The sequence below is a fragment of the Nicotiana tabacum genome, chromosome 3, assembly GCF_000715075.1.
Source record: "Nicotiana tabacum cultivar K326 chromosome 3, ASM71507v2, whole genome shotgun sequence".
Taxonomy (NCBI): Eukaryota; Viridiplantae; Streptophyta; class Magnoliopsida; order Solanales; family Solanaceae; genus Nicotiana; species Nicotiana tabacum.
Window position 1 is genome coordinate 1,528,123 of NC_134082.1, and position 24,722 is coordinate 1,552,844.

Genomic DNA, 24,722 nt, shown 5'->3' on the forward strand with positions numbered 1-24,722 from the left:
TGAGATGTTTGGAGATTTTTTTGCCGGTGTGGAAGAGGACGCTGATCTCGATGCTCCAATCATTCTCGAAAAGGCCACAAAACTCCAAAAATAGGTGATTTTTGACATAACCTTGCACCTTGAGTTTTGATCTTTGTTTTTCTAAATTCTTTCCTTCGTGCAATAGGTCACGATGCTATATAACCAGGCCTTCTCCAAGTAAAGAGCTGAGCTGACTCATAGTGAGGAGGAGTTCGAGAAGCTTGCCACGGAATCAAAAGAGCTAAAAACTTTATACGCCCGAAGGGATGAGGAACTGAATAGCCTTCGAGCAAGTTCGGAGAAAGTGATCTAAGAGCGGGCCAACTTCATTGAGCAGGTAGTTCGGTATTTATGAGCTTGCTTGTTGTTTTCATAACTTGGTGTTTACTATCTCGGCTCAGTATTTTGCAGATCGAGCGAAAGGATGCCCTAGCGGAGCAGCTTCGAGAAGAGATTGTGGCCAAAGATGCCAAGATACTTGAGCTGAAGAAGTGCTGGGATAGCACGGTCTTGGAAAGGGATACTCTCCAAGGGGAGTTGGCCTCGACCAAGGTTTTCTTCAAGGTGCTAAGGAGGAGGCTCATAAATTCTAGGTGCTTCATGCTAAGTCGGCTGCCGCATTATCCATGCTTAAGTCTGAAGCCGATGCACTCTTATCCTCATATCGGGATGATGCTGCTGCAGCAAATACTCGAGCCAGGGAGATATCTGAAGAGTCCGAGCTCAAACTGGCTCGCGCCCTTGCACATGCTCAGTTAGAGGCTTGGAGAAAGGTCTTACGTATTTGATTTTTCGATGTCTCGATGAGCTGACTGTCGGTGACAGTCTCTGAGTGTTCAAGAGTTTTTTGGCTCTCGAGCCATCTTGTGAGAAAATAGTGAATTTCTTTGAGGCACAAAGTATTTTGATAAGCAAAAAGGCTTCCTCAATTATTTGATATATTCATACATGTTTTTTTTGCCTTTGGAGGCTCAATTATTCCAGATGGACACGTTTCATTTGACCGTTTGGCCCAATACAACATTCTTCTATCGAGGTCCTCCTAGGCATAGTTCGGTTTCTTCCAAGGGGTGGCCTCCTGGGGTGATGCCCCCCAGTATTTGAGGTTGATTGAAGAGAATCCTTGAATACTTGATGAGTTCTCCTTGGGTAGCATATGGATGTTGCCTCGTTAAAAAGCTCACCGGTAAAACCGGTTCGGGATAAAATCCGGTCTAAGGGAAAAAGAGCGCAACACATGCTTTAAAACCCAAGGTCTTTGAGCTGGAGGGATCTTCAATTCCTTTCAATCAAAAACCTGCAGTAAGTTAGTATAAAACATAAATGAAAAGGGAGAATGTCGTACCTTAGCATTGATAGCGTTAGAGCCTCGATCCGTTTTAATTGCTTGCTCCGAGGACACTGCACGATCCTTTATTCACTCATTCGGGTGGAGCCGAGAATGTAGGTTGTGGTTGTTATTTGGCCGTTTGCTTGTATTTTGGCTTCTTTGATGTTGAGGGCATTGATGTCGGTGCTACGTCATGCACCACGAACATCTCTCTTTCTGCGTGCTGCTCCTCGTACACTACTTTTATTCCATCTTTGGTTGGATACTTCATCATTTGATGAAGAATTGATGGCACTATCCTCATATTGTGTCTCCACGGCCTTCCAAGTAAGGCATTATACCTCATGTCACCTTCGATGACATGAAACTTGGTATCTTGGATTGTACCGGCCATATCGACCGGGAGGATGATCTCTCCTTTCATTGTCTCGCTCGCCATGTTGAATCCATTGAGGACTCGAGAGGCGGGTACAATCTGATCGAGCAGTCCGAGTTGCTCCACCACCCTCGACCTGATTATGTTGGCCGAGCTACCTGGATCCACGAGCACACATTTAATTTGAAACTTATCCAAAAGAAAAGAAGTTACAAATGTGTCATTATGAGGGTGAGACAAGGTCTCAATGTCCCCTTCGCTGAATGTGAGAGCATCCTCTAATATGTAACTCCGAGTTCACTTTTCCCTGGTGATGGATATTTTCGTTTGCTTGACAACATGTCCATCTGGGGCGTTGACCCCGCTAATGATCATGTGGATAATGTGTTGTGGTTCTTCTGGTTCATTTTTCCTGTTTGCCTCTCTTTCCCGAAATTGGTTTTTGGCTCGATCGCTAAGGAAATCACGAAGGTGCCCTTCGCTGATTAGTCGGGCTACCTCTTCCCAAAGCTCTCTACAATCTTCAGCCCTATGACCGTGGGTGCCATGATATTTGCATACAAGTTAGGGTTCCTCTATGAAGGATCTGACAGTATAGGTTTTGGCCACCTGGTATCTTTGATTTTACCTATGATCGATATGATGTCCGAGGCATCAATGTTGAAGTTATACTCGGATAAATGGGGTGCCTATACCGGCCCAGTATGCCTGTCGAACCCGTCTTTACTCATGAGTACCTGGAGCTTTTACCTCGATCTGTCCTTCGATCGACTCGAGGTATATTATGCCTTCGGGCATTTCTTCAATCTTCTATATACGGCTGGTATCTTTCCTTGTTTGGCCTAGACTCCCTTTCGGTAAACATTTGTTCCTTCGTTAATAGCCTGCTACGATATACTGAGCCCGAGGGGGCTCCTATTTGGTCGTCTTCGACCCTGATCTTTGATTGATGCTTATTGTGCACATCCGCCAGGTTGCGGCGGGATATTCGATCAAATTTTATTTTAGCTACTTCGAGGCTACCGAGCTTCGTTCGTTCAAACCTTGAGTGAAGGCCTGTACTGCCCAGTCATCGTAGAATGGTGGTAATTCTATTCGTTTCATTTGAAAGCGAGATACAAATTCCCTTATCATCTCGCTTTCTCTTTATTTGATTTTGAAGACATCGAACTTTCTGGTGGCGACCTTGATGGCAGCAGCGTGTGCTCTCACAAAAGAGTCTGCCAATATGGCAAATGAATCTATTGAATTTGAGGGTAGGTTATGATACCACATCATAGCCCCTTTTGATAGTGTTTCTCCAAATTTCTTCAACAAGACGGACTCAATTTCGTCATCCTTCAAGTCGTTCCCTTATACTGCACAAGTATAAGCGGTAACATGCTCATTGGGGTCCGTGGTCCCGTTATATTTCAGGACATCGGTCATTCTGAATTTCTTCGGGATGGGCTTCAGAGCTGCACTTGGTGGGAATGGTTTCTATATGAACTTTTTTGAATCTACGCCTTTCAGAATCGGGGGTGTGCCCGAGATCTGATCGACCCTCGAATTATAATCGTTAGCCTCTATCTTCTTTTCTCCTGATTCAATCCTTTTAGTGAGGTCCTTGAGCATCTTCATAATAGTGGGGTCCGTTGCTGACCAGTGGTTACTCGATCTCTCTGGTGTCTGCTAGACTCGAGGAGCCGTTTTTGGTGCTGCTGCGCTTGAAGTTTTTTGTTGACTTTGCAGCCGAGCAATAGCCACTTGTTGTGCTTGCAACATTTCAAAAATGACTTGGAGGCTGACTCCTCCTTCTTCCATCCCTCGTGCTTCTTGGCCTCCAGCCTGGGCTTCCCTGAGTCTGTTCCTTACGGGGTCTACGCTTGCTTCCATGTTTAGAATGTTGTGGGAGCTAATATCGACTGGCTCCACGTTTGGTACTCCCTCAGGGTTTACAGGTGGTATACCCAACCCTGTATCGCTATTTTCTCCAAGTCTTTCGTTGTCGTGAAGAGGTGTATTTTGTGTGTTAGACATGATTAAGCCTGAAATCAAAGAATATTTTACAAGAAAAAGTGTGAAGAGTAACGTGTGTTATCAGAAAACTAGCACCAAAATAATCACTATTATTTTTAGCCCCACGGTGGGTGCCAAACTGTTTACCTTGAAAATGATATTTACAATTATATTTGATTTGTGGTTCTAAAAATACGCGATTCATCTTAATACTCGTTGTTAGGTGAATAATGCTAAGTGTAAATGAGCAAGAAATGATAAGCAAACCCGTGTGGTCGCAAGGTTGAGGGCCTCGGGCTCTGCGGTGTGGGACCTCGAGGGCAGCCTTTAATAGATTGATGATGAACAATAAATGAAGAACAATATATGAACAAATAAATGAACACAACAAATGATGAGCAATAAAGCTATAGAGTAATTGTTGAGCACATTTTAGCAAGATGAGCAGAGAATGTTCTCTTGTATTCAATGTTGTATTGTCTAGTGAAAAAAGTCCTCCTACAAGAATGTTTTGGTCCCCTTTATATAGGAGGAGCGAATCTCAACATAGTACATGTCTAATAACAACAAAGAAATTTTATTGGTACAACTGTATAATGGCTTAATGCGGATTTGTGCTATTCTTGCAGACCTGGTCAACTCTAACCACGTATATTTGGGAGTTTTCCCGTCTATCCATGACGACCATCGATTGTACTACTCCGAGATCGATCGTAGTGAGCTTTCGATGTGCTCCCTCGAGGGACACACCTCGGGGTCGCACCTCACGCTCTGCTTCGGACTTCTTCGAAGTTAGGCGTGGAGCGGCATAATAGCCCTAAAGTCGAACTCTCCAATTTTGACCGTATACAAAATCAAAGTGAAATTTTTATAATCCAAACCGAACTGCCTGACGCCACTACTATAGCCAACAATTCGGTTTTGTGAAAGGGAAATGTTCTTCAAGAGATTTCTTCCACAAGTGGTATAGTCGTATCCGGCATGTAAAAAGTTTAAAACCTTAAAGTGATATCATTTCTGTTACTTCTTCTCCTTTTAAAAGAGAGTAATTTTACACAAATTCTCTACTGGTTTATAAAATACCACAAGAAACTTAAGAGTAGTTAGGTAATATATTTCCCTTTGACCGACGGAGCTAGGCGAAATCAGAAATTTCACTAGGAACTTATATGACTTAAAGTATATGTACATAAAGTAATATTTAACTTATATACGGTATAATGTTTTAGCAAAAGATATTTAATTAACTAAAGATATAGGCACCCAAAGATTGTATTTGGATTATGAACTCCCTACAAGGAAGAATCAGATCAAAGAAGCAAATATAAAAAGTTTTTCACTCTCATTTCACTCAGTTTGAACTACTTGGAAGTTGAAATAAAAAGAAATAAAAAGGAAAATCAGACTATTAATCATCTTTAAAATTGAATACTTGAAATAGTGTCTTGACCTTATAAAGAAGACACTTGGCTTAAAAGCATTGATAAAGATTTATTAGTGGTACAAGAAACTTGTTGGTATCATCTTGTAAATTATTGTTTTGAGCAGAAGTTTTGATAATATCTTTTACTAATATAAAGTAGTAATATCCCTTCATAAAATCCCAAATAAAAGACAAAGGACAAAATCTGCAAAACAATTTAGAAATGATGAGTTAAAATTAAGAGTCCGTTTGAATATAAGAATTTTTTTCACTTTTTTTCGAAACCAGTTTTTTGCAATATAATTTCTAATTTTTACTTGAAGATAAATTTTGAATTTTTTTGAAAATTTGAAAAACTCAAAAAAGTTGTTTTCCAAAATTTTCACTCAAATTACTCACAAAAATTTAAAAACAACCCAAAATTATATTGATATTCAAACACAACTTTAATTTTCAAATTTTATTTTTACTTGAAAAATAATTTCACTTTTTTCTTTGAAATTTACAATTCTTATGTCCAAACGCCCACTAAGAATCACATAGAGACATAGTGGGATAGATTAGAAAGGTTTCTCAATCATAAATTTTTGGTTTAAGCGCACTTCCCTTTTAAATGAATCTTACGCCATATAAATCTAAATTAATCGGCTCAATTCATACCAAATAAATGTTGCATAAGTTATGCGTTTTGCAACTTGTGATAAGTTCCTTATAATTATATTAGTATTTTTTAACTCATAGTATGCATTAGCGTTACCAACTCAATCATATTAGTGTCACGTAAGCTCGATCAATACTAGAGATATTTAAAATACATATTTTGATCTAATTACGATATCTAAACGAACTCCCGTAAAGTAAGGAGAACGAGATGTCAAATCGGTATAAATACGAATGTATATTAGCCCATTTAACCTGCTAAATATACCTTCTGAACAAGCAAAAATGTACGATAAAATTGACTCAAACATTGCTATAATATTTTCCTTTATTTCAAGCATATGATTTTTACAATTCTGTCCATATTCAAGTCTCATGTTTATACAAATCATAGGATGCCCATACAAAATCAATAGCACAAGCATTCTTCGAGTCGAACCTGACCCACGGCTTACCCGACCCGCTCCAGTGAAGCAGACTCGTTAGACCAGGGTGCGGTATCCGGCAGCTTCCCTTCACATTATCACCGCCCAAACCGTGCTGGTTCCATCTATGGTCAACATGCGCCACGTCACCAGCAAATACCAGTAGAAACGGCGGCAAAGATCCGAGTTCATAGATCCGACCCTTATTGCGCTTAGGCGCTCCGACCGCGACCCCAGGTCAGGCGGGACTACCCGCTGAGTTTAAGCACCTGTATTAAAGTAACACGGCTTCCTTTTCCGTCCGGCGAATACGCTGGAAAATCTCCCGTCCGACCAGAACCTCGCCGTGAAATACGTCGTGAAGTTAGCGTGACAATATTCCGGCGCTCCGATTGCCTTTTCCCCCAAGTTTGTGCTCCACAGCTTGAAAATATCTTCAATTACAATTATATCCGAATCTAAGTATATAACTCTGTGAATCGAAGGTTCTAGAAGGTCAGCCAAGTAATTTCTCGCATAATTGAGAGGATGTTCAAGTGCTTCTCGTATGGAAGTTGAAATCAAGGTTTTTACTCTTTTCGAATCAAAGTAATATACATTGAATTTCAATTCAGGAAAAATGTACTGAATTACGGTTTTGAGATTCGTATCTGAGACTAAAAAGTGGAAAAATACATTCTCTGGACATCTACAATGGCGTAGAATTGAATGAACGGCTGCAATTGATCCACGTAGATACTGATTATCAAGAGTCATCGCTACATGAACAAATTTTGAATATTCAATTTTCTCAAATTTTGTTCTATCAGCACTAAAGCTGCAATCAGGTGCATTGCGGAACACGGAAGCTTTATGATACGAGAACTGAGATGATTGAAATGGTGAAAAGATGATGATTAACATTGCAACAGCGAAAATGCATGAAAATCTCATAATCCGTACCATTTTCACTGGGTAAACTTCTTTCCTCTGCTTAATATTCTTCTTCATTTTCTTTTTCAACGTTGAAAAATGCGTAAAAATCTTTATTTGTTTGAGTTATATAACTGAACTAGAGAGAAGGAATTTGTAGTTATTTTTGGAGGCAAAATATTAATATATGAATTATTTTGTGTTTAATACTATAAATTAACTATTTGGGTAAATTATTCGAATTGCAGCTAGCTTAAATTCAGTTTTAATAGCAGTGAATGGTAAGTTGAGTAGTTAGGGGCGGTTACAAACTTCGTTAGGAAGTTAGTTACTTGAGCTGAAGTTAAAGCAGTTGCATTGTTTTTCAGAGGCGGATCCAGAATTTTAAGCTTATGGGTTCCTACAACAATTTCAAGTTAATCTACATGATAATTGGATCAACGAATTGAGTTCCAAGGTAAATATTCTTATACTTTTAATAAATTTTTTACTACAAATACAGAGTTTATGCAAAAGTTACTGGATTCACGGAAACCCGAATCCTTTTCTCTGGATCCGCCCCTGTTGTTTTTTCAGCTTTATTAGCTCAAGAACTATCAACTGTATTTATATATAAAACTATGTAAGTAAATTAATATACCCAGGGGTGGAGCTAGAAGCTCAAAAACGGATTCCGCTGCACCTAATAAATTTTGTTCAATCAGTATATTTGTACTAAAAAAATTTATTAAATATATACAAATATTAAATTTAAAATTCAGTTAATAACACTTAAAATTATCGTTGAAATCTAGAACTCATAAAATTAAAATCCTGTCTCCGCTTCTGAATATATCGATTTGGCTCTCAGGGAGTATCATAGTTGCTTATTCACTAGAATAGTCATTAATTTGAGGGAAAGGATGGATTGTTAGTATGAGCAATTTAGGAGAACAAAATTAAAATTCTCCGTATTTTGCTTTGAAGAGGACTCGAACCTTCACGTTCGTTAGCACGAGAATTTGAGTCCAACATATCTACCATATATACCGCCATTTTGATTTGAATCATATTTCATATCTCTTATACTGTTGTTATTTTATTATGCATTTTTATGGTACTAAGATATCGGCTCCTGTTGCTTTTTGAGCCGAGGGTCTCCTGGAAACAGCCTCTCTACCCTTCGGGGTAGGGGTAAGATCTGCGTACATATTACCCTCCCAGACCCCACTTGTGGGATTATGCTGGATCGTTGTTGTTGTTGTTGTTTTGATTTGAATCACTTGACGAGCAATTAGTTTTGACAAAATTTGCCGCTCATATATATGTTGCTATCAACACCAATTATCTACATTTTGCATAGCATTTTTTTCCGGAGGGGGGCTGCTTTTGTATCTATATACTACCGTTAGGAGTGGCAAACGGGCGGGTAGGGGCGAATATGGTTCGGGTCGAAAACGAGTAATGAAAAAACGGATAAATTTTCCATCCGACCTGACCCATATTTAATATGGATAAAAACAGGTTAACCGACGGATAATATGAGTAACCATATTATCCGTGACTTCTTGCATATGATCATTTTTGGGAGAATTCTTAATCTCTCTAACTTGAAGAACCCCAAGTCCAAGTTGAGGCTTTACAAATGCAAAAGTTAGACCCATTGGTTATCCATTTTCTGAATGGATAATATAGTTCTTATCCATATTTGACTCGTTTTTAAAAAGTTTATTATCCAACCTATTTTTTAGTAGGTAATATGAGTGGTTAATTGTTTTCTTTTAACTATTTTGCCACCCCTAACTATAGTCAAACCTCTCTATAACAATCTTGTTCGTTTTGATATCCTTTGGTTGTTATTGTGAAGTGCAGTTATAGAGGACATATACTATAACATAACATAAAAATCGGTTCAAAGAAAAATTTAACTTTTATAGTAAATAACTATTATAAATGAGGATGTTGCTATAGATATAGACTGACTGTATATACTATTTCAAGCAATCAATTCTAAAGCTCATTAAGACTTGCTAAGTGGTAAGACTCTCCCAAACTCCAAATTGAACGAGTGAAATAATCATTATAGTAATTCTGAACGTGACAGCTATTTTGCGACTACTTATAGTTGTACTAGACAAGAGGGGTTGGTCTCATGATAAGCAACCTCCATTTCCAACCAAGAGGTTGTGAATTCGAGTCACCTCAAGAGCAAGGTGGGGAGTTCTTGGAGGGAAGGATGTCGAGGTTCTATTTGGAAACAGTCTCTCTATCCCAGGGCAGTGATAAAGTTTGTGTACACACTACCCTCCCCAGACTCCACTAGTGAAATTATACTGGGTTGTTGTTGTTGTTTCACTTTTTTGCTCTACTGGAAAGAGAAATTTTAAAGAGCATGCAGATCCAATTTCATAAAAATTGGACTTGGGATATAAAAGAAATAAATCTTAAAGAATAAAAGAAAATAATGTAGAGTACATAAGAAAGAAACAAGGAATTTTGTCCCTCACATGAAAGATAATTTCTACAAAAACACTAAACTATTTCAACTCTAATCGGCTAAATTTTTGTTTAACATATGCAAACTCTTTTTTAATGTTGTAACAATATCGGAATTATTAACCGCAAAATAACATATTTGTCAATTTTCAAAGTTTTTCCGAATTTTAAAAAAAAAGGTTTTTTACCAACGTAAGTGTTTGATAGAAGTCCTAAAGAGCTACTCATACTTCTCAAGATGATGCCATAAATTTAATATTGTCCTCATAAAAATTCAATCTTGGCTAAATATAAAAGGTTTTTCCTTTGTAAAGCTTGTATTGTGTTGCTCTGCCCAAGAAAAGTCAAACCCTAGATTTAATTTGTTTCCTTGAGCCTCTTTTTAAATTTAATTAAATCTAGCTCAAATCTACTTCATATTTAGGTTTTAAACTCCTCTTAATATTTTCAACCGGTTGGAACAACACCCATTCTAAATAACGAACAAATTCGAAAAAACTAGATCTGAAATTTAACTCAAATTTACTTCAAATTTAAGTTTTAAACTCGTCTTGATGTTTCTAATCGATTGGAACAACACCAAATTCAAACAATTAAGAGCCCGTTTGGACAGATAATTTTTTTTTCATTTTTCCAAAAGAAAATTTACTTTTTTTCGAATGCAACGTTTGTTCATGAAATTTCAAATTTTCACCTAAGATGCATTTTGAAAATTTTCAAAAATTTGAAAAACTCCAAAAAAGCTATTTTTCAAAATTTTCACTCAAATCACTCACAAAACTTTAAAAATAACCCAAACTGAAATTTATTCCCAAACACAACTCTAAATTTCAAATACCATTTTCACTTGAAAATATTTTTCACCATTTTTTGGAATTTTATAATTCTTATGTCCAAACGCCTACTAAGTAATTCGAAAAATCCAATTTTTGAAACTAACTTCGAACGGCCTGTAATGATAGACTTCTATTTTTCAAGTTTTCAATCAACCATAGTAAAGAGAAGATCGACTTCAACTCAAAAAGAACGTAGCTCAAATATTCAAACTTTAGATTTAACTTCTTTTTTTTTTTTAAAAAATCGATTTCGAATCTAGCTAACTCATCCGCTTATATTATATCAAGTAAGACCCTTTTGCAGTTTACTCGCTAGTGTCATCACTCACTTGACGGTTTTGTAACCAAGTTTTTCTTTCTTACTCCTTATGTACCTTTTTTTTTTTTTACTTCATCCATATTTTCTTACTTTTTATGAAGTGTGGGGCAAATGACGCCCTCTACTTCGACTTCTAACTACTTGCAAACAGCTGGCATTGTAAGCAAATAGAAAGCCATGTTTGAGCCGGAAAGCATACCGACTATTTGAGTCGCGAAAGTGCCACTTGCTTAATATTATTTATATATAATAATAATAAATATATAATATTATATTATATATCTATCTATAAAAATAAAAAAACGAAACAATTACCTCCTAGTGTGGAGGTTCCTATTGTATTATATTCCTAGTTAAGGTTGTTTACCCTTAAAAATGGATAACAATTGAATTTATATGCGTTTTTAAGGATATGTAGGCTAATTCAATACAAGTGATTAGCAGCGTTAAATGATTCAAATTAAAGATAGAATAAATGGCCAAACCAGTAATAGTGTCAAGTTCGGGCTCGGTTGCGAGCCAAACAATTAGCCTGTCATCAATTCGGAATCAAACACTTATGAAGGGCTATGAACAAAATTGAGAACTTTTAATAACCTCTGAAAGCAGAGAAAACAAATATATATTGTCTTGATATGCGTGTTACAGTGTGTTTAGTGAATAATCAGTTTCTCCTTTATATAGTAGGAGAGTTTTACCCTAAGTACAATTCTAGAAAAAGGTAAAAATCTTCCTTTTCGCTAATCATTGATCTACGTGCATTACGGACCGAGACTCACGCCGTGATATCCGTTTGGGCACGGATATCACGGCCCTTTCTTAATCGTGCGCGGTCATTTGGTAATGCGTTTCGAGGTCTTGGAACTCGAACCGGACCCGAGGGCGCTGTCTCGATGACTCCAAGGGCAAGTGTTTTGCTTGGGCCTTCATAGGAGAGGCTCCTGGCTTCGATTCCGATTTCTTACAGTCATGTCCTTGCTTCGTTTGACTCACCGAGAAATCGGGGTGCTCATTAGCCTTGGTTTTACCCGTATACAGATAGTCCCCTCGTTTCGCAGAGGGTAGGTTTGCCGAAATGATGGAAACGATAGATGTCTCCGGTTCTTTCCTCTGTACGTTACAACGAAGGAGCTGAAACGTCCCATCAGTCGCGTCGTTTTGACTTCGGACATGTGTCGATCATTGGCTGGTTGCCTCCGAATACGAAGCGTCACCTACTTCCCTATAAAAGCTTCTATCCTTTATTCTTTATCTACTTTTCGATCAAGCTTTTACCTTCGAGCTTTCCGTCTATAATCAACTTCCTTCAAACCTTTGTACCTTCACCTTTTGATCTTCAAATCTTCATAATTGCTCTTAGATTCTTGCCCACATCTTCTTAAATTTTTCATACCCCGATGTTTAGCCTTCAAACTTGTTCTTCCAAACCTCCATAATTCTTCAAATCTTTAATATACAAATTTTATATATTTTTTTGGCTATTATTTTTACGGCTGTTAAACAATGTCATTTTTTCTCATTTTTCGCAACCCGAGTCATATGCAAACACCAAACGACACAAATTCAATTTTTTTGAGGCGGACTCCATCTCCGTGGTACCAAGACCATTTCTTCTATTTTCCTCTTCTTTATTTTCTCTACTCTCTACTATTCCCCCCTTTTCTATTTCTTTCTCTGTTTCAATTCCACTGCAATCACCGACTTGACCGAGTCTAGCAGCAGTAGTGAGCCGCCGTATCCATACGCTTATCACTATTCCGATGGCCTTCTCAGCTTCATCGAGTTCAGTGATGGTTCTGTTCAAGCACCATATGCTTATCATTATGATATTAACACTCTAGGCCCCTATTGTGTCGAGTTGAAAGATGGGTCTATTTTGTCAGCAACTGTGTGGTCACCATACATCCTGCTAAACCGTAGCTTTGAATCCGTTGAACAGATAGAAAATGCCTTTAATAGTAATTTCAACTGTTTTCAGTTCACTTCCTCATCAGACGTGTCATTTGGTTGTAACAATTGGGAGGATGATTTTCATGAAGATGGAGTTTGTTTCAACTGGGACGAGGATTTTCCCGAACTTGGAGGAGTTTCTTTCAGTTGGGACGAGGATTTTCCGGAACTCAAAGTTGGTGAAAACGCAGAGAACAATAATGTGGTTCAAGTGTTTGATGAAAGTCCTGAAAGAGCTTCTGATACTTCTCAAGGTAAAAAATACCACAAAGTTTGAATTGTTCTCATAAAATTTCAATCTTGGCTAAAGAATATAAGGACATTTCTTATCTATATCTCTTATCTGTTTGGTAAAGCTTGTATCTTGTTGCTTTGCCCCAGAAAAAGTAAACCCTAGATTTAATTTTTGTGTGTGGTAGAAGTCCTCAAAGAGCTACTCCTACTAGTCAAGGTAATAATAACACAAGTTTAATATTGTGCTCATAAAAATCCAACCTTGGCTCAAAAAAGGTCTTTTTCTATTTTTATCTCGTGTCTGTTTGGTAAAGCTTGTATCTGGTTATTTTGCACCAAAGAAAATGTAAATCCTAGATTTAAGTTGTGTGTTTAATACAAGTCCTCAAAGAGCTATTCATACTTGTCAAGTTAAAAATACCACAAATTTTAATTTTGTCCTCAGAAAGTCTTTTTTAACTCTACCTCTTGTTTGTTTGGTAAAGCTTGTGTCTTGTCGCTTTGCCCGCAATGCGTAACAGCTACGAGTAGTAAATACTACAACAACTACTCTTCAATCCCAAATTAGTTGAGTCCATCATATGAATTCTTAATATCCTTTCTGTTTGATTTGGACCTATTCGAATTCTGATATTCAATAATCTGAGACAATTATTTAGGGTTCTCTAGATTTTCTACGTGAAAATTATACACCTCTGCACCTAATGTTAAGTGTACCAATAAGACAAGTTTAATCTCAACATGTTACCATATTAAATAACTTCTGTTTCACCATCTAGCAGAAACAAAGCCAAAATCCACTGGAAAAGGAGATAAGGAAGGAGTTGAAGTGTCAGAAGAACAGGGCTCTTTTGTTTCGTCTTCTAGTTCAGCCAGTCTGTGCATGGATCGATTTCGTGAAGAGCTTTCTTGTGCTATAAGAGTGTCAGCTCAACATTTTCTCTCTCAGTAAAGGGATCCTTTTTTTATGCTGGTTCCAATTTCATATTAGAGTTGTTCATTTGTATTTGCAGATTTGTTTGGAGATTTGTTATGAACCCAGTACCACTTCTTGTGGACACAGGTACAATCTAAATGGACATCCTCATTAACTCAAATTCATAACGCAAATACCATTTAGAGGTTCTCAATAATTGGTTATTTTACTTATTTGGTTCAATCATGTCTATAGTTTCTGTGAGAAGTGTCTGAGATCTGCTGCTGATATATGCGGGACACGATACCCCAAGTGCAGGCAGCTTATCAGGTTTTTCTAAAAAATTTACCAAAGCTGGAGTAGAGAAAGGATTACACTTTGTACTTCTAGTTGAGTTGGGTGAATTGCCTCATCGAAAATTTTAAGTTTTTTAGAAAAGGTTTTTATTTGAGGATTGATCATCTTGCGCTTGATTTTGCAGCAATGGAAATTCTTGCACTGTAAAAACAGGCCTTTGGAATACAATTCAACTACTATTTCCTAAAGAAGTAGAAGCACGAAAAGCAGGTGGAGAAGCTGAGCATCAAAGTTCAGTAAGAACTGCTAGTTATTCTAATATTTCAAGAAGCGGAACAGCATATAGCGTTCGAACTCTACGAAGAAGGAATTTTCATTCTTTGAGAAGACAAAGTTCAGTAAGTTTCAGGACAAGGAGAGAGTTACCAAGCCAGGATGACGATGCTGCATTGGCATGGCGACTGCAGAGATAGGAGTATGTAGAACTTTAGGACGCAAAATTTGAGGGTCATGGCTCTTGAGGTTTCTAAATTTTCTTATACTTCAAATGAAACGAACCTCAGAGTCGTGTGACCAGTCCCGGAGAATCCGAATAAGCAGTGGATTTCTTGTGAAACTTTTCCCCTTAATTTTGACTCCTCATCTCTGTTGCTTGCGGCTTTAGGTGGCGATCCCTTCCTTCTGTCTTTTTATTTGGGATTTTGTGAATGGATATTACTAGTAAAAAGATATTATCAAACTAAGCCTCTTCTTGCTTAGTTTGATCAACGCTTTCCTGCTAAACTGCTCTAAACAATTTTTTAGAGGATGATTTGATACGAGCAAGAAGTTTCTTGTACTACAGTTAGACCTCTCTATAACAACATCCTTATATAACAACACTTCACTATAAAAGCCAAGCTTTTCCAGAACCAGTTTTCATGTTATATTATAATATATGTTTTCTATAACAGTACTTCACTATAAGATCCAAAAATATTCGGAACAAATGAGGTTGTTATAAAGAGGTTTGACTGTAGTAATAAGTTTTGACAGCAGAGTTGGTGGATGAAGGAGGATTCTTTGAAGGGATCTCTTGTCATTCATTCTTGTGGCGATGCTCGAGCTATATAGGCTGCTAACACCAATAAACATTTATGGTTTTGCTTAGCTGTTCTTTTTATTTATTTATTATTATTTGTGAATATTTCTACACAGATTGAATATTGGAGAAACTCTCTAGCCAATTTCGTTTTTTTATTTTTTAGATTTTGACATAACACAGAATTCACATGCATGTTGCCTCCATATGAAAAAGTTCCAGTCCAAACATGTCGACAAATAGCTAATGCAAGGTGCTGTTTTTGACTTGCTAACAAAAATAAGGGAAAAGGGCCAAAATTGCCGCTCGGTGATTTCGTTCCATTCGCCCAAACCATAAGTCGTGCTAATGGAATGGTTGAGCATGCAAGTTGGCCTAGAAAATACAATTATTAAAAGAAAAATGCAATTTATATTATGCACTGGACACATGTCAAAACAACACATGTAAATGTTAGATAACTAACTCTGCATATTTCTCTGCTCATATGAATAACAAGAACACTTTGAATGGAATACATGCTCTCATGATTGATCTAGGGGTGCAGATACATATAGAGGAGGAAATAGAGGCAGAAATACTTGGATACTATAAACAATTGCTAGGGTCAAATGCTCCTGCAATCCCAGCAATAGATCCAAATGTAATGCAAAGAGGGACAATGCTCAAAAGAGAACAACAAGTTAAATTGATTCAGCTTGTCACAAGGCAAGAGATATGGGAAGCTCTAGAAGATATAAATGACTTGAAGGCCCCAGGATATGATGGGCTCAATGCAGGTTTTTTCAAGAAGTCATGGCATATCATAGAGGAGGAGGTAACACAAGCTGTGTTGGATTTCTTTCAGACATCACAAATATTTAAGCCAGTTAACTGCATATTAATAACTCTAATTCCTAACGTCAGAAATCCTGCTACCATCAAGGAGTATAGACCTATTTCATGCTGCACCATAATTAACAAAATCATCTCAAAGGTCTTGACCAGTGGATTACAAGGAGTCATGGATGATCTAATAGATAAGACTCAATATGCTTTTGTCCCTCGAAGAGTCATTATTGATAATATCATTCTAAGCCATGAGTTAGTAAAAGGGTATGGAAGGAAAGGAGTGTCACCTCGATGCATGATCAAAACTGGACATGCAAAAAGCATATGATTCACTTGAATGGCCTTTTCTTGAGTAGGTTTTGAATGCATTAGAATTTCCAGAGCAGTTTGTGAAATGGATAATGACTTGTGTACAAAGTGTTACTATCATCTTGAATGGTTCACCAACTCAGCCATTTGAAGCCAGGAAAGGACTTAGACAAGGTGGATCCACTATCCCCATTTCTTTTTGTGCTGGCAATGGAATATTTTACAAGAAGATTGAAGGCATTGCACCACATCCCGGATTTCAACTATCATCCTAAATGTGCAAGGATGCAGATCATGCAACTTGGTTTTGCAGATGATCTTTTGTTGTTTTGCAGGGGAGACATTGGTTCAATTCAACTGCTATACAACTGCTTTCTGAACTTCTCAAAAGCATCAGGATTGGAAATTAACAAGCAGAAAAGTTACATCTTCTCTAGTGGAGTATCATAAGATGTTCAAAAAGACATACTAGAGTTCCTTGGAATCCAAAGAGGGAAGCTGCCACTAAGATATCTTGGAGTACCTTTAAGCTCTAAAAGGGTCTCACTAATACAATGTCAACCTCTAATTGACAAGCTAGTGAGAAGAATCATATCCTGAGGGATAGCCAAGCTATTTGCGGGGCGACTACAACATATCAAAAGTGTCTTGTTCTCTATTCAAACTTATTGGGCTCAAATTTTTATGCTACCAAAAAAGATTACCAAGCTGATTGAGGCAATTTGCAGAAGCTTCTTATGAACAAGAGATAGCAACATTTCAAAGAAAGCTTTACTTGCTAGGGAGAAAGTATGCCAACCCAGGTCAGCATGAGGTTTCAAATGGATATTGGTCTATGGAAAAAAGCAGCTGTCAGCAAACAATTCTGGAATCTATGCAAAGAAAAGAATATGTTATGGGTACAATGAGTGCACTGTTACTACATAAAGAGCAAACACGTATGAGAGGTGCAAATAATCCAAGCATCATGGATCATGAGGAAGATATTGAAAGCCAAAGAAAACTTTGAGAAAGTAGGATACAATTATAAAGATCTCACGAAGATGCATACTTGCTCTATAAAGCACATATACCATAAGCTGCGAGGAGACTTTAACAAAGTAAGTTGGAGGAAATTGGTATGCAACAATGCAGGATGTCCTAGGTGGATATTCACATTAACTTTGATGGCAAATGGCAGGTTGTACACAAAGGATAGATTGCTAGAGTGGGGTATTCAATATGATCAAACATGTCCTTTATGTTCACATGCAAATGAATCTATACAACATCTATTCTTTGAATGTCAACATGTTGTTGAGCTATGGAAAAGGATGCTCAACTAGCAAGGTATCAGCAGGAACATCTATGGCTGGTCTGAGAAATTGCAATGGGCAGAAAACTGGACAAGAAACAGAAGTGCAAAAACAAAGTTGTTCAAGATTGTATTAGCAAGTTGTGTATATTTTGTGTGGCAGGAAAGGAATGCTAGACTATTTCAAGCCAAATCGAGGAACTGTGAGATTCTTAGCAAGCTAATTGCACAAGAAGTGCATTATAGAAGCAATAGGAAAATAGAAAAAGTTCTAAGTAGACTGGATTACTATCCAACGTAATAGCTAGAGTAGCAGAAGCAGAGGCGGACCTACACTAGGCTTTGAGGGGTCATGTGAACCCGTTAACCTCGGCAAAAATCCTGTATATATATTGTATGTATAGCTGTATATATTTTAGGGGCCCCTTAAATATTTTTCTTGGCCCCCTTATAATTGAAATGCTGCTTGGAGCAATGGTCCGCCTGTCTCAGTAGTGTTTCCCTTCGTTTTGCTACGAAGGACTGGGGTTCGAAATCCCCTTTCCACAAATATTTCTTTTTTAGTTTCTTTCACTTTTTATAACTGGAATAATCAATTATATATTAGTACAATAGTACTATTTATTAGTCACTAGTCAACAGTTGACTAATTTATAATTTTTTATTTTACCTTTTCTCAATTTTATTATATTTTAATAGTTATAGATAATAGTCAATTTTATTATTTAGTTCTTCTACAAAAGACCCAAAATATTAAATCCCTAAACCTTTCTTAGTTCTTCCTCGATCAAACGCAGAAGCTCCCCAGTCGGCCAGTCCCCTCCGTCAAACTCAAAAGCTCCTCTCCTTCAAACTCAGTCTTCACTCCTCAGCCATCACTTCTCACTCCAAAATAGAGAATCATTCTTCCTCAATCTCAATTTCTCTCATTACTTTGAAAAAGTAGCGGGCATCGAATTTCTGGTTAGTGCTTCTCTTACTTTGAAACTTAGTTTTTATTTATAAATTGTAAGAGCATGGAGAATTGGGGATGGATTTTATATGATTTTATTTAGGTTTAAAATTTTTGGTTCAAGAATCCCCAAAATTTTGGTTTGCCACTGGTAATTAAATCAAATTTTCTCTAATGTTATAAATAAATAAATAAAAATACGCCCGCATTCTAATTATAAAATGATGAATACGTACATCTATTAACTTCGTTGATTGTAATTGGCCTTGTTGATGATTACGGGCCTTTAAAAGTCAGAATCGCAGCCATTTTATTTTTGCTAACTTTTCAATAAATTAATCACTGTCATATGATACTTAGCTCTGCTAACATCCAATTACTTATGGATGAAATCTCTGTATATTGGGTTTCTGCTTTGCTTTGCTATGGTTTCTGCTTGAAATTTTTGCTTTGCTGTGGTTTCTGCTTTGACCCTTTTTGCATTTGATGAATTTCTATTCTTGATAGACTATTAAATTTATTGAACTCATTTTTTGTAGGAAGTTCTTGTTCTTGTGAATTGAGATGGACGTATGTTTGACGAAGTTTAATTCTTCTCAACCAAGTTCTAGTCTTAGAAACAATTCCTCTCATCTTATAGATGAGTTTGATGAGAAATTACTCAATCCCGACCCTAGAGAGAGAGTACCCATTGATAAATATAGTCTTAGAATACGGGATGGCGTAAGAAGACACTACATTCAAAATGAACCTTGCCAACCGGTTGATCATAAATTTCCTAAAACTTTATTCGAGAATAAAATGCGTCAATTTAGTTCGGGTTGGTTTAAATGTTCCTATTCTAGATGGTTGGAGTATAGTGTGAAGAAAGATGCTGCATTTTGTTTATGTTGTTATTTATTCAAAAATGATTATGTTCATGGAAGCACGGGTGACTCTTTCACAAAAACGGGCTTTAAGGCTTGGAATAAAGCTTCGGAAAGACTTGATTTACATGTTGGTAAAGTAAATAGCCTCCACCACAAGTGTTTCAACAAGATGCTAGACTTATCAAATCAATCCCAATCAATTCAAGTTGCTTTTGATAAGCAATCTGAGAAACAAAGAAATGAGCACCGAATTCGTTTAAATGTATCAATCAATGTTGTAAGGTTTCTCTTGTATTTTGGATTGTCTTTTCGAGGTCATGATGAAAATGATTCTTCAAAAAACAAAGGCCTTTTTCTAGGGCTTTTAGTATGGCTTGCAAAGAGGCTCCCTGAAGTAGATAGAGTCATATTGAAACATGCTCCAAAAAATGATATGATGACTTCGCCAAAAATTCAAAAGGACGTTGTGAGTGCTTGTGCACAAGAAACCGTGAAAGCTATAATCAATGATTTGGATGGGGATTATTTCGGGATATTAGTTGATGAGTCCAAGGATATTACAAATGGCCCTTTCTTTGCGGTATGTTGACAAAAAAGTCCAAGTGAACAAGCCATTTATTGGTCTTGTTCGTGTTCATGATACCTTCGCAAAGTCGTTGAAGGAAGCAATACTTTCTTTGCTTATGAAACACTCATTAAATCCATTCAAAATACGTGGACAGGGCTATGATGGAGCTAGTAATATGCAAGGAAAAATGAATGGTCTTAAAGCTTTAATTTTGCAAGAAACTCCTTCGGCACATTGCATTCATTGTTTCGCTCATCAATTACAGTTGACGCTTGTAGCGGTTGTTAAAAAATATAAGGAGGTGGAGACTTTCTTTGCTATAGTTGCTAATGTGTTGAATGTGATTGGAGCATCCTTTAAACGTATAGATCAACTTCGGGATCATCATGCCAAATTATTGGAGCAATTGCTAGAGAGTGGTGAAGTTCAAAGTGGGAAAGGATTAAATCAAGAGCGAGAGCTTCAAAGGCCAAGTGACACTTGTTGGGGATCACATTGTAAAATATTAGATAACTTTGTTGTTTTATTTGCATCTATTGTTCATGTGCTTGGGGTGATTGAATATGAAGATCAAGAGGCTAATGATAGATTGCAAGCAGAAGCTTTTTTGAGTAAAATCAATTCATTTGAATTTGTGTTCTTGCTTCACTTGATGTTGAAGGTATTGTTGATGTCTAACGAGCTGAGTAAAGCTTTATACAAGAAAGAGCAAGATATTTTCAATGCCATGTTATTTCTTGACCTTACAAAGGAAAGGTTGCAACAAATGAGAGATGAAGGATGAAAACCATTAATGGATGAAGTATATTTGTTTTGTACTAAACATGACATTTTGGTGCCTAATATGGAAGAATTCTATATTCCTGGAAAGTCGAAGCGTAGGTCTTCTAGTGTTACTTATTCACATCACTTACGTGTTGAGATTTTTTATACAGTGATCGATTTGCAAGTTCAGGAGCTTAACTGTCGTTTTGATGTTGTTAGTGGTAACTTGCTTCTTGATATGGCTAGCTTGAATCTGGCTAACTCGTTTGCTAATTTTGATAAATAAAGAATAATGACCTTGGCCAAGTATTATCCAGATGAGTTTGGCTAATTGAAGCTTCGAGATCTTAGTCACCAACTTGACACTTTCATATTGCACATGCAACATGATGACCCTAGATTCTCAGATTTGAAAGGAATTAGTGACTTGGCAAAAGCGTTGGTTGAGACAAATCTTGTGGAGACATATTCACTTGTTTATTTACTTGTGAAGTTGACTCTAATTTTACCTGTTGCGACTGCAACGGTAGAAAGAGCATTCTCATCCATGAAGTACATCAAAGATGAATTGCATAGTAGTATTGGTGATGCATTTTTAAATGATTATTTAGTTTGTTACTTTGAAAAAGAAGTATTCACAAATGTAAGCAATGATGCTATTATTGACCGTTTTCAGAGTATGAAAAAGCGTCGAGTTCAAGTATAAGTGGATGATGTACTTTTGTTATATTAGTATCAATTAAAGATATACTATAACATTGAAGTTTGTCTTTTGATGTAAATTGTGTCTTCTTTAGTTCTCATTTTTGGATAACAGTAGATATTACTATTAGTATGTCAGGAATTGTTATTAAGGCCACTACGCTTGTTTTATATTTTAAAGTTTATTCCAGTTTAGTCCATGTGTGCGCAAGGATGTGCAAGAAGTTGTTTATTTTCTTGGAATGCTTTTTTTTTTTTTTAAAAAAATTCGCAGATCAATTGGGGAGTCTGATGAAATCGAAGTTTGTGTTCACGGGTCAATTGGGGAGTATGATGAAATCAAAGCATAAGCTCTTCTTACTTTATTTTAGTTTTTTTGCTTAGCAAGTTTATATTATATAGTGGATTGTGCTGCTTATTTACTGATCTATCATAGAGTTTATATGTATTTTTTTATTGGCTTTGGGTAATTTACTCTAATGACAATGGTGCCCCCGTTATACTCAAATCTTGGGTCCGCCTCTGAGCAGAAAGATAGCAATAGTGTGTACAGGGGATGGAGGAAAGTATAGAAAACTTTGTAAGGGTTCTGCATTGAGTAAATATTTTCCCTGATATATATAAAAGTTTTATTACTAAAAAAAATGTTGGATAACATTCTCTATAGTTTATACATAAAGATTAATGCATCACATGTCCTTGTACAATAACTCCTAATAAATCTTTCTTAATTGATAATATAGTTAATCCACTTAATCTTTATTGAGACATTGTTGATCTTAAGTGAGATTTTATCAATTTTAATTTGAATATTTCTTTCCGCTGAAATGACGGAAACAAGAGTTATTAACATTATTCCATAAGTAATATAGGCATTGGAAAAAGAATCAATTTTTTTTTATTTGATCGAATATATCAATTAAACTGTTATCTTCTAATTGTACTATTTTTTTAATATTTTTAATTCCCAAAATAAATTTAACTATCAATATCGAATTGATTATTATGCTTTAAGGAACATTCAACATTAAGGCAATATTTTTTCGAGTTTTCATCATCTAGTGATCTTAGTTTTTATCTCTAAATAGAAAACCAAAAATATTTTCATATGCTTCGAATTATTCAAATCTATTTTGAAGTAAAAAAATAGCCTTATCTACTATGTATAAATTAATCAACTCCAAAGGACTCCTCGAAAGATAGATTTTATTATAGCCAAGGCTATCGATATTCTTTTTCCGGTATTTTCATCTTAGCTCTTTTAGTCTTGTATTTTTTAAACATATTTTCAAAACACTTTTCTTGAATCGAAGATCTATAGAAAACAAATCCTTTTACCAGATACAAGGTAAGTATAAGATATGCGTACACTAGGGTATGTTGTTGTTATTGTATTATCTTAGTGCTACAGCAAAACATAGTTCTCATTTATGATATGTATATCTTTGAGGCTTATAACTCTTATGTTAAACTTATTCGTTTTGTTTATTTATTGATGATAAGTAATGACATAAGTCATTATCTGAATAAGTTGAGTGTTGGCATAATATTCTCATCAAGGTCAATCAATCTATTAACCTTCAAAGACAATAAGAATTTATTACTCTAGGTTAACAATCAGCAGAAAATTAATATAACAAAACAAAAAACAACAACCCAATATAATCTCACTAGTGAGATCAGGAGAAGATAGTCAGAGGCGGATTTAGGGGGACGGAAGGGGTTCACCCGAACCCCCTTGGCCGAAAAATTACACTGTATATAAGGCAAAATTATTTTTTACCTCTATATATTAAGTTTTGAACCCCCTTAACTCAATGCAAAAGTGTAGTTTAGTGGTCAAGGGGGTTTAAAACCTTCATAAAGTCATATGTTCAATTCTCACTAGCTACAAAAAATATTTTTTGAACCTCCTTCGTGGAGATCCTGCCTCAGCCACTAAGGATAATGTGTACGTAGACCTTACCCCTACCCCACTCTTGTTACTAGCGTAATATTAATATAACTCTAATAAATTTGCTTTAAATATGTAATTTTGTATAAATTTTTATATATATATATATATATATATATATATATTTATATATATTTGATCTAATAACTAAAACGAGCTATATGCTTAAACTCAAATTTCGCTCACCTATACTATAAAAGCATTCCAGAATAAAAGAACATGGATACAAAAGCTCATATACTTAAAAATAATTAACTTATATAAGACTGAGACATCGTTAATTGATTTCATTGATCTTCTTGATATGATTCACTTGGCCAGTCTCTTCAATACTTAGTCTAAATAATGTTTTATTTCCCTCCTATCTGGTTCTATCCTGGCCGAGAGTTACTCCTAGATGAGTATAAAAGCATTTTTACGCTATTCATCATCTAAAAGATAATTACAAATCATTATCCATAAAAAATGGGACCCGTAGTCTAAAAAGAATATAACTTTTATATACCGATTAATATAAATAAATTCTTACACTATCATGTCACCAAAAAGATATCTACTAACAACCCTTTACAAAAAGTAAGATTTGTAATCTTAAAAATGTAGGTTAGCTACTATTGTAAGTAGAAGTGATTTAAGAGAGTAACATTCTTTACATTGTCGGTGAATATTAGTTAAATTCTCTTGAAACAGTATGTATGCAGACTTTACCTCTACCCCGAAGGGTAGAGAGGCTGTTTTCAGGAGACCCTCGGCTCAAAAAGCAACAGGAGCCGATATATTAGTACCATAAAAATGCATAATAAAATAACAGCAGTATAAGAGATATGAAATATGAAATACAGAATACGAAATACGAAATAGATGGCTGGTATAGTAAAACTAGCAGGTAAAGCCCTGCATCAATAGACGACCAATGACATTCTTAGTCTAACTCCTAATTGGTTAGTCTCTCTCTATTGTGTTGTAGAAATATTCACAACTTTCCCCTAACCTATAACCTTAATGCTTGACCTCCATAATTCCCTGTCAAGGGCCATGTCCTCAGTAATCCTAAGTCGTGTCATGTCCTGTCTGATCACCTCTCCCCGGTACTTCTTAGGTCGCCCTCTACCTCTCCGCATGCCCACTACAGCCAGTCGCTCACACCTCCTCACCGGTGCATCAGTGCTCCTCCTCTGAATGTGCCCGAACCATCTGAGTCTTACTTCCCGCATCTTGTCCTCTA

At 36.3% G+C, this 24,722-nt stretch overlaps 3 protein-coding genes and 1 pseudogene across 3 annotated transcripts; 3 read left to right on the plus strand and 1 right to left on the minus strand.

The window, feature by feature from the left end:
* Positions 1–6,047: 6,047 nt before the first annotated feature.
* LOC142179334 (putative galacturonosyltransferase-like 7) lies at positions 6,048–7,186 on the minus strand (annotated as a pseudogene).
* A 4,667-nt stretch (positions 7,187–11,853) lies between these two features.
* On the plus strand, positions 11,854–14,955 carry LOC142179618 (uncharacterized). The gene is made up of 5 exons (XM_075250615.1): positions 11,854–11,887; positions 12,353–12,979; positions 13,742–13,883; positions 13,973–14,022; positions 14,131–14,955. Exons 1-5 carry the CDS (start codon positions 11,854–11,856, stop codon positions 14,148–14,150), a joined length of 873 nt encoding a protein of 290 aa, XP_075106716.1. The 3' UTR covers positions 14,151–14,955.
* Positions 14,956–19,440: 4,485 nt separating this feature from the next.
* LOC142179619 (uncharacterized) lies at positions 19,441–20,860 on the plus strand. Its single transcript, XM_075250616.1, has 2 exons — positions 19,441–20,088; positions 20,231–20,860. The coding sequence occupies exons 1-2, from the start codon at positions 19,441–19,443 to the stop codon at positions 20,858–20,860; spliced, it is 1,278 nt and encodes a 425-aa protein (XP_075106717.1).
* A 9-nt stretch (positions 20,861–20,869) lies between these two features.
* LOC142179620 (uncharacterized) lies at positions 20,870–21,547 on the plus strand. Its single transcript, XM_075250617.1, has 2 exons — positions 20,870–21,105; positions 21,241–21,547. Exons 1-2 carry the CDS (start codon positions 20,870–20,872, stop codon positions 21,545–21,547), a joined length of 543 nt encoding a protein of 180 aa, XP_075106718.1.
* The last annotated feature ends 3,175 nt before the right edge of the window (positions 21,548–24,722 follow it).

Coding starts and splice junctions, on each gene's coding strand:
- LOC142179618 (XM_075250615.1), top strand. CDS start 11,854: ATGGAAACGATAGATGTCTCCGGTTCTTTCCTCT. Junction 11,888..12,352: donor TGTCTCCGGTTCTTTCCTCT/GTACGTTACAAC, acceptor AATTTTTTTGAG/GCGGACTCCATCTCCGTGGT. Junction 12,980..13,741: donor AGCTTCTGATACTTCTCAAG/GTAAAAAATACC, acceptor ACCATCTAGCAG/AAACAAAGCCAAAATCCACT.
- LOC142179619 (XM_075250616.1), top strand. CDS start 19,441: ATGCGTCAATTTAGTTCGGGTTGGTTTAAATGTTCCTATTCTAGATGG. Junction 20,089..20,230: donor CAAATGGCCCTTTCTTTGCG/GTATGTTGACAA, acceptor ATACGTGGACAG/GGCTATGATGGAGCTAGTAA.
- LOC142179620 (XM_075250617.1), top strand. CDS start 20,870: ATGGATGAAGTATATTTGTTTTGTACTAAACATGACATTTTGGTGCCT. Junction 21,106..21,240: donor AGCTTGAATCTGGCTAACTC/GTTTGCTAATTT, acceptor TGATGACCCTAG/ATTCTCAGATTTGAAAGGAA.